At 60.0% G+C, this 14,642-nt stretch overlaps 2 protein-coding genes across 5 annotated transcripts; both read right to left on the reverse strand.

Moving 5' to 3' along the window:
- Window positions 1-3,791: 3,791 nt before the first annotated feature.
- On the reverse strand, window positions 3,792-9,445 carry PYCR1 (pyrroline-5-carboxylate reductase 1). Of its 4 annotated transcripts, none has more exons than XM_046677824.1 (8): window positions 8,860-9,376; window positions 8,535-8,605; window positions 7,864-8,043; window positions 7,417-7,638; window positions 7,152-7,244; window positions 6,813-6,976; window positions 5,732-5,886; window positions 3,792-3,873 (listed from the first exon to the last, which is right to left on the reverse strand). In XM_046677824.1, the coding sequence occupies exons 1-7, from the start codon at window positions 8,924-8,926 to the stop codon at window positions 5,733-5,735; spliced, it is 951 nt and encodes a 316-aa protein (XP_046533780.1). In that variant the 5' UTR covers window positions 8,927-9,376; the 3' UTR covers window positions 3,792-3,873; window position 5,732. The 4 variants fall into 4 exon arrangements, with proteins under 4 accessions (XP_046533780.1, XP_046533781.1, XP_046533778.1 ...); XM_046677822.1 differs by lacking the exon at window positions 3,792-3,873 and adding an exon at window positions 9,396-9,445 and having other exon boundaries at window positions 3,898-5,886; window positions 8,860-8,982; XM_046677823.1 differs by lacking the exon at window positions 3,792-3,873 and adding an exon at window positions 9,396-9,440 and having other exon boundaries at window positions 3,898-5,886; window positions 8,860-9,006.
- A 2,653-nt stretch (window positions 9,446-12,098) lies between these two features.
- On the reverse strand, window positions 12,099-14,393 carry MYADML2 (myeloid associated differentiation marker like 2). The gene has a single exon (XM_046676411.1). It carries the CDS (start codon window positions 14,243-14,245, stop codon window positions 13,322-13,324), a length of 924 nt encoding a protein of 307 aa, XP_046532367.1. The 5' UTR covers window positions 14,246-14,393; the 3' UTR covers window positions 12,099-13,321.
- Window positions 14,394-14,642: the final 249 nt, after the last annotated feature.

A 14,642-nucleotide genomic window follows, 5' to 3' on the forward strand; every position in this document is an offset into this window, starting at 1 on the left:
GATGTTTGGTCACGTGGGTTCCATTCATGAAGCGGCGACGCGACCGGCCGGGGCTTAAAGGGGAAGGCGCGGCGGCGGCGGCGGCAGCTGCGGCGGCGGGGGCGGGGCGCGCCCGTACTGCGCTTGCGCGTCCGGGCGCCGTCGCCCCGGCAACGCCCGCCGCGCCCTGCCCGGGCGGGGTCTCGCGGGACTGGCGCGAGCGCGCGCACCTCGGTCGGCCACGCCCACCCTCAGCCCCCGACACACACCCCTGGCCTCAGAGGCGGGGCCTCCGGGCTCTGCCGAGGCGCCTTCCTGACCCTGCTGTGCACATACTTTCACTGGCCGCGTGTCCAGGGGGCACGTGCGGACCCGAGGGCCCCATGCGTTACGGAGAGGACCCTCATGGTGTTTCTGATGCTGCATGGCAGGCTCTGCAAGCATTATTACCTCGCCTAACTGGGGAGCCCGCCTCAGCCCTGCCAGGAAGAGTGGCCAGGCTCACAGACAAGCAACAGGCGCTGAGAAGTGACGGACTTGTCCAAGATTCAAACTTAGATCTGTTCAGGCCTCCTCCAGGATGCTCCAAGTAGCGTGGTTGGCATGGTCTGTTTTCACCCAACGCCCCAAGAACTCACATTAGTGACAAGGACTCAGGTACCTGGCTCAGAGTGGGTGCGTGGTGAACATCTGTTGAATTAATGGCTGATGTAGGAATTGTACCTTTCCTTTCCTGTTTTATGAACCTCTGTCTGGAACTCAGTTCATGCGTGCAGCTCTGCTCCTACCCTTTCTGTAAGGAGTTCCCATTGCTGTTCAAAATTCCCAAAGAGACGACGAAGGGGAAGAAGGGAAATAAGAGGGATCCAGCTTCTACTTCCCAATTCTCGATTTCTTAAGTGTAAAGCCAGGAAGGGTAACCCACCCTGCTGGGCAGACCAACAAGACCCAGGTGAGCTGACAGAGGGAGGAGGAGGGACTGGCTGTGGGGTCCTTGTGGGAATTCAGTGCCACTGAATGAATGATGCAGGCCAACCAAGGAGGCCCCGGAAGCCAGAGGGCATAAAGGTGTCAGAAGCACTGCCTGCCGGACTCCAGGAGCTTCTCTCTGAACCCACAGCCCCTTGTCACCCTCTGCTTTGTTAGGCTTGCATGTGGTTCTCTTATCATCTCATGCTCTTTAGGGCAGGGCACGTCCCCCTGCACTGGGCACAGCCTGAGTCTCACACACTATAGGGGTTTCATATACCCATGACATGACTTCTAAAGCCCTTAGCTCTTAATGTACCAAAGAGGGAAGACTTGCCCCTGAGGCCAAGAGGGCAGTCCTGTTGGCTCCATCTCCTCTATCCTCCTCACCAGTGGGTGCCAGTTTCATTCTCCTGGTCCCACTCAGTAGCGATGTGGACTCTGAGCTCTCTCTGGGCTGCAGAGATATGGCAGACCCCATCTGTTGACAGGGTGCCACCCAGCCTGAGCCAGAAGAAGGGTGCCATGGGGAAACACTGATACCCAGGTGATTTGGCCCTGGGGCTGGGGGCCACCACAGGGTAGATGCTCCCTGGGCTAATCCTCACTCACATTCCTTCACCCTTGACTCCTCAATCCAAACAGGATGGAGTCTGGCTGCCACTTACATATGGGAGGTGACTGGGAGGCCAATTTAGGAGTCATCCGCCGCCCTGCTCCTTCTCCCTGAGGGAGCTCCTACTCTCCAGAAGGGTCTCCCTCCTCCCCGTCTCCTCTCTCCTGGGAATAGACGCAGCCAGGAGCTGCTGACCCATTTGTTCTGGAACTTGAGCTCAGCTTGCACGGGGGCATAGGACAGGGGTCAGCCTGGCACAGGAAAGGACTGGCAGAGATGGGCAGGGCAAAGGCCCCAGCCAGGCAGGCAGGAGCCTAGGGCAAGTTTCCAATTAGGAAACCGAGGCAGAAGCTGGATCAAGCAGAGGGAGCTGGCTCTTCCCCTAGGCTTACCCAGCCCATTGGGCCAAGCACAATAAGATTCACTCCAGGGGGCCGGCCTGGTGGCACGGCAGTTAAGTTTGCATGTTCTGCTTCTCAGCTGCCCGGGGTTTGCTGGTTCGGATTCCAGGTGCGGACATGGCACCACGTGGCAAAAGCCATGCTGTAGTAGGCATCCCACATATAAAGTAGAGGAAGGTAGGCATAGATGTTAGCTCAGGGCCAGTCTTCCTCAGCAAAAAGAGGACTGGCAGTAATTAGCTCAGGGCTAATCTTCCTCAAAAAAAAAAAAAGATTCACTCTGGCCCCTGCCCTACTTAGGGGGTCCGGGCCAAGGTAGATGTCAGAGCTGGCAGTGATGGGCCAGGAAGGCACTGCCAAGCTGACCCAGCCCACTGGGTGTCCTGCAGTGGCTCCTCTGGATGGCCTCAATGCAACGTTTCTCAGCTGGCCTTGGGAGGCCCCAGCCCCCAGAGCCCGTCTCCCTCCTTGGCCTGCTCTAGAGCCATGTAAAACGCGTCCCTGCTCTGCTCAGGTCTGTGCTCAACTTTCAGGGGCTTCTGAGGTGTCTCTCCCTGCAGGACACTCGGGGCCTTGCAGCCCTCCCCACCCACCTCGGCAGCCTCTGGCCTGCCTGTGTCACAGCCCTCCCTCAGGCTCTGATTCTGTTGCTTTCCAACCTCTAGCCTGTGGCCTGATCGGGAACCACAGCAGCGAAAGCTCACAGGTCCCACTTGCTGAAATCCAGTGCCTTCTTCAAGAGCCGGCACCAAGCCCCCCTGCAAAGCCTGTCTGAACCCCTGTTCTTCCTCCGAGGCTGTGACATGCCTCTTCCCCACTTTAGGGTCGCCTGCTTGCTTTCCTCTCTCAGACCTGGCACATGTGCCGGGAGAAGCTCCCCCATCTTCTTACTGGTCAGTGCCTGACACACAGCAGGCACTCAAACAGGCTGGCCTTGACTTGGAAGGAACGATTAGGGGACAGCTTTGGTCTGCGGCCCATGGGATAATCTCTTTTGGGACTTTTTCCCCAGGGGAAGGGTGACACAGTGTGCCTGCACTGCCAGTGCTGTCAGGAGAGGGGTGATTCTGGGTGCTCGCAACCCTCACCCTGGGGACTGTGCCGGGGCTCATGCCTCAGGAGGGCCACAGGCACCCCAAGCCCAGCACTGGCCATGTGTATCCACAGCTCACCTCCCAGGCTGCCAGATCCCAACCCCACGGCTGGGCCACACCTGGCCACGTGGGCAGTTGGTGCATGGGGAGTGACCAGGACTCTCAAGGCCACCCCGACAGGGCTGAGGAATGCAGTGTTGCCCCTTGTCTGTCATGCATGTTCTTCTGTTTTTCCCATCTCCTTTCTCCCCTTAGATTTGGAGGCTGTATCCTTGTCCCCAAAGTGCCACCTCCACCCACCCCATGTCCCCCAGGCCTTGGTTCTCAGTGGGCCCAGAGGAAGAACTGGAGGTGATCACAACCCTGCAATGTGGTTCCTCGAAAATCCCTGCCTAGCTCTCCTGATCCCCTCCTCTGCTCCTTGCGGGGACCCACCACTTCGTGTGGGGCTCCTCCCACACAGCCCACAGACACCCAGCCCAGCTTCCCTCACGTACTTGAGCATGTATCCCAACCTCTGGAAGCAAGGAGCCTCACCTTACTGTCTGCATGCTCAGTAACTGTTGATTTCACCAATGTGAGCGCTCCTGGCCCCATAAAGGATTCTGACCCTCAGTAGCTCCTCTGATTTTGTGGGCCTCCAGTGATGGTTAATTCTATATGTCAACTACGGGGCCACGGGGTGCCCAGATATTTGGTCAGATATTATTCAGGCTGTTTCTGTGAGGGTGTTTTTGCACAAGATTAACAATTTAATCAATAAAGCCAATTGCTGTCCATGATGTGGGTGGACCTCATCCAGTCAGTTGAAGGCCTGAATAGAACAAAAAGACAAAAGACAGACCCTCCCTGGAGTAAGAGAGAATTCTCTTCCAGACTGCCTCTGCCTGCCTGACGGACTCTGAACTGGAACATCAGCTCTCTTTAGGTCCAGCCTGCTGGCCCACCCTGCAGATGGACCTGCTAACTTCAACTGCATGAACCAATTCCTTACAATAAATCTCTTTTTTTATATTTATCCTATTCTATAGATATAAGCCATCTCTTACTGGCTCTGTTTCTCTGGAGAATCCTAATATGCTCCCTAGGGAACTCCTTCCTCACGTGCCCCTGGCCCCACCTGGGTGAGATGGGGGCCCCCACCAAGCCAGAAAGAATAGAGGCTGCAGAGGCCGGTACGCCCTCCCACAGCAGGGCATGCGAAGCCCAGCTTACAGTGCCAGCTTCCATCCTGCCTCTGGTTACTGAGGCCCAAAAGGCTGGCCCCTTCCCCAGCAGCGCCTTCCCCCTCTGCTTACTGGGAGGCTCAGCCCCCCCAGGCAGCCTGGCCACGTTGGAACAAAGGGCTCAGGCCCATGGACTGCTGCTTGGCCTTCCCCATTACGCTCGACAGCAACAGGCCTCTGGGGCAGGTGGGGGCCTCCTTCCACATGTGGAGATGTTAGAAGTCAGGCCACTGGGGCTGGAAACCAATTTATTTAACTTAAAAGGTCAGGGAGAGAAGTGACAGCGTCTAAGGGTTGGGTCAGGCACAGGAGACGGTAGCCTGAGTGTGCTGGTGGCCTCAGAAGTTCAACCATCTGAGGAGCCCTTTTCTCAAATGTCAAACGGGACAAGCCTGGTTGGCAGCCAGCCCAGAACCGTCGTCCCTCCTGCCAGACACCAGGGACCCTTTGGTCCTTCCCACACCGAGGAAGGAGGTGTCTCCTATGAGGGGGTCAGGCTCCCTCCTTGGCTAGGCCTTCACGGGGAGAACCCTGACCCTTGTACTGAGGAAGGGGCCAAGCCCCAAGCCAGCTGATGCTGGGGAGTGAAGACCCCAGGCCTCCTGAGCTTCAGAGGAAGGTGGTCCTGACTTTGGGAGCAGAGGATGGGGGAGGTTGCGGTCAGAGAATCCATCCCTGTTCTGGGTCAGGAAATACTTGGGGACCATGGAGATTCCTACTGGGAAGTGATGTGTCCCCCCTCTGACACCAGCTGACCCCTGAGTGGACCAGAGCCATGGGCAGTGGGCCACTGTGGGACACCCTGTGAGGCCTGGGGCTAGAGACGCCCAGTGCATGAGCTCTGAGCCCAGGAGACGGGAGAAGGTGGAGAGCAGGCTGGCGGGAGGGCCGCTGTGTGAAGCTGGAGCTGGTGTACCGAATTAATATGCAGATATGACCTGCTGAATGGGGGGGGCACATGCCACCCACAAGAGGGGGTGGGGGCAGGCACAGGTAACTTCTTCAGCACCTGAGCTCCCCCTTTGGGGAACTGAAAACGGAGGCAGTTTTGATTAAAGGTGCAGTTTCAGTACACTCACATGAAGGAAGGAAAGTCACAAAATCTGTTACCCACAGATCCCAGCAGTGGGGCAGGAGATGGGGACAATGAGCTGGGGAAAGGGCAGTCCTCAGTCCCAGGTCACAAACAAGCAGGAGATAGAGAGCGGGGTAGGAAGCATCTGTTACTTATAAGGTGGCTGAGGCAGAGCTCACTAACTTATCACGGGCTCAACTCTAAGTGGTTATTTTAAAAGGTGCCCTGGGAAAAGCAAAGTGGGAACTTGTGGTGGGATACTAAGCTTGGGACCTTATCTATGTCTCCAGACTCTGGATGAGTGGTGTTGTCATGCCGTCAGATGCCTAGGCAGTAACTCAGAGTGGCTGTTTTTCTCATGAGTCTGATACCTCAGTCCTTCTTGCCCGCCGGGGCCAGGTTTCGGGGGAGCAGTTTGGAGTGGCCAGAAGGGGCCTCTGGTGGGGAGTCTAGCTTCACCTTGTCCAGGACAGTCTTCTTGATGGCGGCTGGTGAGACGTCCTGGTCAGCCATGGACTGCAGCTCCCTGGGGAGGGAGTAAGGAGGGTTGGGTCCAGGGCTCTGCCTCCTTCTGGAGCCCAAGTGTCCACAAGGGAAGACAAAGTGAGGCCCACAGCTTCTGGCACCTGGCAGCCCCAGGTGCTGCTGTTCTGTGACTCCCACCTCAGGGCCTTTGCAGTGGCAGTTCCCTCTGCCAGCTACCCCTCCTCTACACTGCTGTCTGGCTGCCTCACCTCATTCAAATTGGCTCAGGGTCACCAAATCTACTAGCAGACCCCCCAGACCCTGAGCCCTCATTGCCCCGAGCACAGGACATGTGCCTCGTCTATCTCCCCTGCAGGTTGGTGCCAGGAAGGTAGTGCTGTGTCCTAGCCTCGCTGTCACGGAGTGGCACTCGGAGAAACCTATGGATTTGGACTGGAGAGGAGGCAAAGTGGTGCCCATCCCACAGACCTGAATTTGGGGCAGTGACTCGGATCCGAGACACCAAATCCCATGTCTGTCCCTGTTCTTTGCTTTTCTCTCAGCTCTCATGGAGTTTTCCTTGCACAGTGCTCTGCGACACATCTTGTTGTCTAACTCACTTAATCTCCCCAGCAAGGCTGGGAGGAAGGCGTTATCATCAGGCCCACAGAGCTTCCCTCTGGCTCCCAGGGGCCTACCTCCCCAGCTTGGAAGAGCACTCGGTTCTGGGGCCACAGGTGATGAAACGAGGTGGGGAGCACTGAGCAGGCCCACCCTAGGTACCACCTCCTCACAGTGTGATGGAGGATAGTGAGGGGCACTGTAAATGGGAACCCTGGGGAACCTTGGGGCTCCCATGCTCTGTGCACTGCCAGGCCAGAGCTTGATAAACATCTGCTGAATGAATAACTGGGCAGCCAGGTGCGAGGCCGAGGGCTCTGGTGTGCTGGGGCAGGCGGCAGGGAGCGGGCAGTGGCGGGGGCCCACCGAGTGCGGATGCAGGAGGCCTCCACGGCGTTGATGAGCAGCGAGCGGAAGCCCCCACTCTCCAGCACATGCAAGGCATGGATGGTGGCCCCGCCAGGAGAGCAGACGTTGTCCTTGAGCTGGCCTGGGTGCTGTTCTGAGTCCAGTAGCATCTTGGCAGCCCCCTGCAGCCAGAGAGAGGGCCTGACAGCTGTGGCGGCACCTACCTGCCTGTGCAGGGCACTGCTCCCAGCCCCAGCCACCATGGCACCCACTGACTCTCTCCATCCATCCACCCCAGTGCACTGGCCTTGGACCTGGCAAGGAGTGCCCCACCAGAGAGTAAAGGAAAACACTGACCATCAGAGCCTGGGCCCCAAGGCGGACTGCCAGGCGCCTTGGAAGCCCCATCTTCACGCCCCCATCAGCCAGGGCATCCAGGGCTGTGAATGCCTGCAGGGAGAAGGCACCTAAGCCACCATCCCAGGCCTTTTCTCCTCCCCCGAGCAACGTTTGGTCCAGCAGTTCTGCCACAGCAGCCCAGAGCAGAGAGGAGGGTGGAAGATGGGCAGATGTGCCCTGAGGTCCTCAGAACTGTGGCCGCCCACCCGTCCCCAGTCCTCACATAGGCTGGGCCGCTGCCACTGAGCCCCGTGACGGCATCGATCAGGTCCTCCTCCACTTCTGTGCAGAAGCCCACGCTGCCCATGAGCTGCTCCAGGAGCCTGCCATCCTCTACCTGGGCGTGGGTGCCCGTGGCGTACACGGTGGCTCCCTCCCGCACCACGACTGGTGTGTTGGTCATGCAGCGGATGACTTTGGGGGCCAGCTGGAACGCCATCAGCTTCTGGAGGAGAAACCAGCTGTGTGTCCATCCCGGCCCCTTGCCCAGCAGCATGTGCTGGGTGTGGGTGTGAATGTGTTCACCCAACTGAGCATTTCCTGAGTTCTCTCTGTGGGCTGGGCCAACACACCCATTTCACAGATGGAGAGCTGGGACACCGAGAGGGCCAGAGCTCCTGACCACTTGGCAGTGCCATTTCCACCCCCTCTCTGGCCCTGCAGTGCCCACCTTCTCGATGGAGCTGATGGTGACGCCGGCTGCGCAGGACACCACAATGTGCCGGTCCTCGATGTAGGCGCCAATTTCATCCAAGATGAAGGGAATGATGTGCGGCTTCACGGCCAGGAAGAGCACATCACTGTGCTGCACTGTCTCTTTGTTGTGAGGCGTCAGGTTCACCCCCATCTTCTGTGGGGAGCACAGAGGCAGGCTTAGCCTGCCCCCAGGGTCCCCCCAGCAAGCCGAGAGCCCCACATATAGAACAACACAGAAGCTGCTGAGATCCGGTTGTTGAGTGCTGGTGTGGGTAGTGGTCTCAAGGTAGGAGCCTGCCCCAACCCTTGTATCTGGAGCCCTAACTCAGCTGTGGTAAACTGAAGCTTTATTCAGCCCCCGGGTGTGTCTTGCCTGGCCCCCACACTGTGGCCCCATCTGCCTCGCCCTCACAGCTCCCTGTGGTGGCTGCACTTGGGGAACCCCATTCCAGACCAGGACTCCCTCCCCACCATCAGTAGGGTGTTCCAGATACTCCAGCCCAGGGCCCCTCCTCTAACTGGGGTGGGAAGCTGTGACACAGGGTCTCCTTCTGGGGCCCCTACTTCTGGCCCTCCAGGGTCAAGGGTGTCACACACCTGCCCCCAGACACAGTGACCCACCACTGCAAGGACAATCGCACCTACCCTGAGGGCAGAAACCGTGGCCAAGTCCATGTCTGGGGAGCTGGCTGTTATCTTGTGAGCAGCCAGGATGCCTGCAGAGAACAGAATTCCTCTCTCCAGGCCAGTCTTGGTCTCCCTCTCCCACACTCCCAGGAAAGAGAGCAGAAAAGCCACTGTCCAGGGTGAGACTTCAACCCCCTGTGGACCCCAAACATCCTGGGGCTCCTATTTCCCACAGGGCTCAAACAAGGCATGTTATCCAGACCCCCACCTTCACACCCGAGCCTGTGGAAGGGTAATGGGCACACCCTCTCCCACTCGGCCCCCTCCTGGCTGCAGGACCTACCTGCTGCTGTGAAGCCCCTGGCCAGGGCAAAGGCCAGCTGGCCAGCCCCGATGAAGCCGACGCTCATGGTATCTCGAGGTCCGCGCCCACACCCTCACAGCTGGCACCGGCTCTGCAGGGCAGCTGCGGGAGGAGATGGGGCAGGATCTAGCGCAAGAAGTTAGGTGGGCAGTGCAAGGCCGGGCCACTGCGCCGCCAGCCCGGCGGACCCCCATCCCAGCCGATCTCACTTTCCCCTTGGCTGCTCAACCGCCCGGGCCGGGTAACTGCTCCAGTCTCCCCCCTAGAGCGGCGTCCCGACCTGCTCCCGAGGGTCCCGGACAGACGGGGCACAGAGCGGTGCGCAGGCCTCCAGAAGGGGGCGGGGAGGGGCGGGGGGCGACCCACCTGCGCCCGGAGGGCCCCCAGACCCAAGCCCCCCAAAGCCCGGAGCTCGGGGGTCGTGGACCCGCATCTCTCCCTGTCCGGCGGCACCACAAACCCGCCCTAGCCAGACCCCAGCCCGGCCCCAACCCCGCGCCTCATCGCCCAGTTACCCCGCGCAGGTCGCCCCAGGGCCGCAGCTCCGCGCTCGCCACGCGGCACCCGCGCCCACCGGCCCCGCCCCCGCAGCCCCAGCCAATCCGCGGCGCGGCCGCGCGGGTGCCGGCCAATCGGGGGGCGCGGGCGGTGCCGAGGGGCGGTTGCATCATCCTCTCGCCCCCGCCCCCGCATCCCGGGCCGGGTCTCCCCCGCGCGCTGGCGGCCGGAGCCCTGGAACCCGCCCCGGTGAGCCCCGAACCCCGCCCCACGAATCCGCGCCGCCCAGGACGCCGGCCCCCGGGGGCGCGTCCCCGGGGCCAGATGTGGAGACTGAGGGCGCCGAGGGAGGGGGCGGCCAGAGCGGGGGCCTCAGAAGCAGCCCTGGGCGGGGGATCCCCGCACGGCGCCCTCTCCTGGGCCACACGGACACGACCACCGAGGCTGGCGTCCCGACCCGCGGCCGCGCTCGCTGTGAATCCAGACCTGTTAGCAGTCGTGTTGGGAGGAGCCCAACCTTTGAGCATTTTTCTCTCCTTGGTTTGCTTGTTTTTTTGTGTTTTTTTTGGAGAGGGAGTTGAAAACAATTTCCCAAATAGAAACATTTAAAATGTATCACTATTTTTTGATACTGTATTTTGTCACAAATTTTTCTTTTTGTACCAGGAGACTCAAACTAGAGAGACGGCCCGGGTCTTCTCAGAATCTCAAAGTGGGGAAGCTCCTGGGAAGTCTAGGTCAATTCCCTCTGAGATCCTGACCCCCTCTTCCCATCTGGGGTTTTCTCCTTTGTAGGTCTCCAGGGCTCAGGTGCCTTTCAAGCTGCAGGACACTTGGGATAAAGGCCTGTTCCCATGTAAACTTCCCCAAACTGGCGCTTGGGCGGGTGGTGGTCACCTAGTAAATAGAAGGAGATGATCCCCTAGTGCCCCCCAGCTCCCACGGAGCACCCCGCTGTCTCCTGACATCTTGTCTGCAGGGTCCATGGAGGATTTTGGCCCTGGGTTTTCGGAAGAGCAAGTCTCCAGTCATTTCCCCCTGAGGATGTGCTCAGGGCTTGTCTGACTTGGGACTGCGTTTGCGTTTTGGGATAGTCTGGGGTCCCAGTCGGCGGTACGGTTAAGGGCAGAGTCAGAAGTGATCATCATCGATAACCCATCCCCCCAGGAAAGGGGTGAGCTGCTGTATTTTTTCAGTTCTGTCTCTTAAATGATGACAGGCTGATCTAAAATGGAGTTTCAGAATTACTCACTGTTTGTGCCGTAGAAGCGGCGCTGTGAGTTCTCATTGACACCGTGACCACCACCCACACCACCACACCACTGTGTAGTGATCCTGCGCACACGGCAGCATTCTGGGCCTCCACGTGTGTCCGCTGTGGTGTTTAGTGCTCACGCTCAGATGGAGGGGCTGTAGTAAGTTCCTGTCCCAAGTGGACTGCCCAGGGGAGTTGCCCAGACTCAAACCCGCAGACGAAACCCCCGGGGGTTCCACTACCTTTTGTCTGACTGTACACGAGCAGAGAGCAGGAACCCCTTCCCTTAAAAGTACGGTTTCTCAAGTGATAACGACAAACAATTCCCTCTTTGAAATAGAAAAGGAGTCTCCTGGTCGCGGGAGCGAATGTCAGCAGGAGCATCCCCAGAGCCCCCGGATGACCTGCGCCGAGCCCACCGCGGCCCTGCGTCCTCTCTTCTCCGCCGCCTACCCCTCAGGACCTTTGAAACAGGGTGAGTGGAGCTCCAGGGGCAGAAGGCCACTGGACAGTGAGGAAATTGAGGAGTTGGTGACCGATAACTCGTTTCAGAAGTTTGGCTAGAAAAGGAAAGAAAACTGGTGTCCAGGCCTTCCTGTGAGCTGGGAAAGGTATGGCCCATGTGCTCCATTGTCCCCTGGAAGTGTGCCCCTGACACCACCCTCCCTCGCGCAGCAGAGGCCCTCAGGACGCCTCAGGAGACAGCAGCTCCTGCCCGCTTTGAGGATCTGCTGCTGCGCCCGCCACACCTGCCCCAGGTAAATGAGTCCTGTGAGTGTGTCCTCCCTGGCGGCAGGCGGGGCTGGTCCCATGCTCTGCACAACCACCAGCACAAGGGCGCCCTCTGAGCCGTGCCCAGCTGGGGGCCAGCCTCCTGGCATCCTGGTTAAGTCCAGTGCACTCTGCTTTGGTAGCCCGGGTTCATGAGTTCTGATCCCGGGCATGGACCTATACCGCTCATCAGCCATGCCGTGGAGGCATCCCACATAGAAAGTGGAGGAAGACTGGCACAGATGTTAGCTCAGGGATAATCTTTCTCAAGCAAAAAAAAAAAAAAAAGAGGAAGATTGGTATGTTAGCTCAGGGCGAATCTTCCACAGCAAAAAAAAAGCCCATCTATCCACAGCCACACCAGGGGCCGTGGAACTCCTGGCATGGGGGGAGAGCCATGGTAAGTACTGTGTGCCTCTGGAAGGGAGAAGGACAAGCTCAGTGTCACCCCCATCTTCCTTCATGTCTGTTGCCCACTTAGGGAGAGGACACTGCCTGCCCCTTCCTTGGGAGATTGCCCCTCACCTGCATGTGCCCAGGCTCCCCCACAGCCACTTCTTCCCTCAACCAGGCCAGTCTAGGCCCTTCTCCCTGGAGCATGCTGGTGGGGTGGGGGTGAGGGGGCGTGTCCCGGGAGGCGCCGTTGGCCAACACCCCCTTGGCAGAGACCACACCAGAACCAGGGTGCAAATCAGCATCAGCATTTATTTCCTGCTCCAGGCCCTGGGCCAAGGGGCTGCTGTGCTTAGGGGCAGCCAGCGGGCTGCTCTGAGCTGACCCAGTCTGGGCTCTTGAGTGGGAGAAGCTGGCTGGAGGTCAGCGGCCAGGCAAACGGACACTTGAGCTGAGGTCGTGGGCCTGTGAGCACCAGAGAGGTTCCTCGTGCCCAGACTCCGTATCCCAATGGCTGTCCCAGGCTGGACTCTCTTCCTGGGTCAAGGCTGCCCCTGGCCAGACTCCCCTGGGCCCACACCAGACACTACAGAAGCTGCTATGTTGGGGCCAATGGTGGAGTGCCTGGTGGGGGCTCCCCGCCTGGGAGAACACAGCTTCATCTCAGCATACTGGGCTCTTCGTGGTGCTGCTGGCCTCTGCGGGCCCCTCCAGGCCACCTGTGCCATCTCCAGCCTGCAGAGACTGCCCTGTGTGACCACACCACAGTCCTTGCTCTGTTTCCCACAGCTGTAGCCACTCTGAAGCGGTCAAGGCAGGGTCCTGATTCCCGGATCCTTCTCTTCGAGCTGGCACAAACCACCCAGCAGGGCCCTGCTTGGATAACTGTCCCTTTGGGGTTCCAGGAGCATCTCCATCAAGGCTAGAGGTGGTGCCAGCTCCCCACACACCTCTGCTGGCCCGGCTCTGGCACTCTCTGGCTCCTTTCTGCCCCCTTCTCACGCCTCTGGGGATTGTCCCTTTTTCAGCTGTACTTAGGTTACCCAGCCTGAACGGTCTCTAGGCACTGATGGACACGCAGGGCCAGCTCCTAAATCTTAGCCTCGGTGCCCCATCTGCAAAGTGGCTCACAACAGTGCCTGCTTCAAAGGCTTCTCATGTGCTCCAGTGATCAGTGCTGAACCAGGGAGGGCCAGGAAATGGAAAGAGATAGAGATGCAAAGAGAGAGAAAGACAGACACAGAGATAGAGAGAGGCAGAGAGATAGAAAGACAGAGACAGAGAGAGAGGGCCTGGGAACTGCCTGGCGTAGGCTGTTCCCCTGTCCTGCTCAGGGCCTCCTGCCCCTCTGTCCCACTCCGCCCCTCCCCAGGTGGAGCTGCTGAGCACTGCCAGAAGTCCAGGAGTGGCCCTCCTGGTTGCCTCCCTCTGGCTCGGTCCCCCGGGGTCTGGGTTCACCTGGGCCACCGTCATGGTGCCTGGAGCCCCTGGAGAGCAAAGGTGGGCCGGCTGCTGCCTGCTGGGCTACAGGGTGGGCACGAAGCGGATCCTCTGGGAGTAGGCGAGGTCGGCAATGTAGAGAAGCAGGTTGACGTAGGTGAAGGTGGCCACCACCAGCTGGCTGTCCCAAGGGCAGCTGCCCCTAGGGCAGTTGGGGGGCCGCCTGGGCTCGCCGTACTTGGGATCAAAACAGAAGACGGGCCAGATGACGGCGGCACTGAGGTAGAGCAGCACAGCCAGGAAGGTGTACACAACCACCAGACGGTCGAAGGGGCAGCCCAGGCCCCCGGTGTAGCCCATCACGCTCAGGGCCACGATGGCCACAGTAGCCAGGAAGCACAGGCTGTAGACGGCCACGCACCACTGGGTGGCCACGTAGCGCCCATATCGGCTGTCGTGGACCAGTGCCCCAAAGATGATGCAGGCCACGAAGGCCTGGACGATCTTGAGGAGTCCTGACACCGTGGCCATGTAGCTGGCCACCTGGCCCGGGCGGGCCCGGGTCAGGGCCACCTCCGCAGCGTAGGCCAGGAAGAGGAGTCCGGCGAAGACGCTGGCGGCCAGGCGGAAGTCCCTGACTGCGCAGCCCTCGGGCTCAGGTGGGCACTCCAGCCGGGTGAAGTAGAGTGGGTAGATGACAGCAGCCGTGGCAGACAGCAGTGTGGCCAGCATGGCAAAGGCCGCTGTGAAGTTGCCCCAGGAGAAGCGCAGGCAGCTGTGGAGCCAGGTGAACTCGCAGGCCACCACCAGGCCTGAGAGAGCGAAGCAGAAGCCCCAGGCGGCCATGCAGAAGGTGCCCTGGACGCCCGCGAAGCCGCCCCGGTGGGCCACCAGGCTGAAGGTGGTACAGCCGAAGGCTAGCTGCAGCACGCGGGCTGTGCCCACCGGGGATGTCACAGCACCCAGGTGCAGGTACCCGCCCCCGGGGGGCTCCATGGTGCTGCCCATCTGGCCGGCCACGTCCTTGCTTCACACAGTGCCTGGTGGCCCTGGGTCCCTGCCTGGCCTCGGCGCCTTGGTCTCCTGCAGCAGCAGCGGCAGGTGCCGGCAGCCTGCAGTGGCAGTGACGCCGGTGACATTGCAGCAGGGCAGCCTGTCCGCCGCCTGTGTGGGGAGGGCCGAGGCCCCCTCAGCACTATAAATAGGTAGCCATGATCAGAGCCCCAGAATAGCAGCCTGCATGCCTGTCCCCGTTCCGGAGGAACATCTGACCCCTGCATGCCACGCCAAGCCCCTTCTAGGACCATTAACCCCTTGGCTGCTAGCGCTGCCCTTTCTCTGCAGCACCTGCATCTGTCGGTCAGTGGGTAGTTGGCTCTGCTGCCCCAAGGGGAGGAGGGGGGAG

This window comes from Equus quagga, chromosome 11 (assembly GCF_021613505.1).
Source record: "Equus quagga isolate Etosha38 chromosome 11, UCLA_HA_Equagga_1.0, whole genome shotgun sequence".
NCBI classification, from domain to species: domain Eukaryota; kingdom Metazoa; phylum Chordata; class Mammalia; order Perissodactyla; family Equidae; genus Equus; species Equus quagga.

Excerpts from the sequence above, each read along its gene's own strand:
- MYADML2 (XM_046676411.1), bottom strand. The coding sequence starts at position 14,245 with ATGGGCAGCACCATGGAGCCCCCCGGGGGCGGGTACCTGCACCTGGGT.
- PYCR1 (XM_046677824.1), bottom strand. The coding sequence starts at position 8,926 with ATGAGCGTCGGCTTCATCGGGGCTGGCCAGCTGGCCTTTGCCCTGGCC. Across the intron at positions 7,639-7,863 it reads CCATCAGCTCCATCGAGAAG|AAGCTGATGGCGTTCCAGCT; the intron begins GTGGGCACTGCA and ends TTTCTCCTCCAG. Across the intron at positions 5,887-6,812 it reads GCCTCCTGCATCCGCACTCG|GGAGCTGCAGTCCATGGCTG; the intron begins GTGGGCCCCCGC and ends CTCCCTCCCCAG.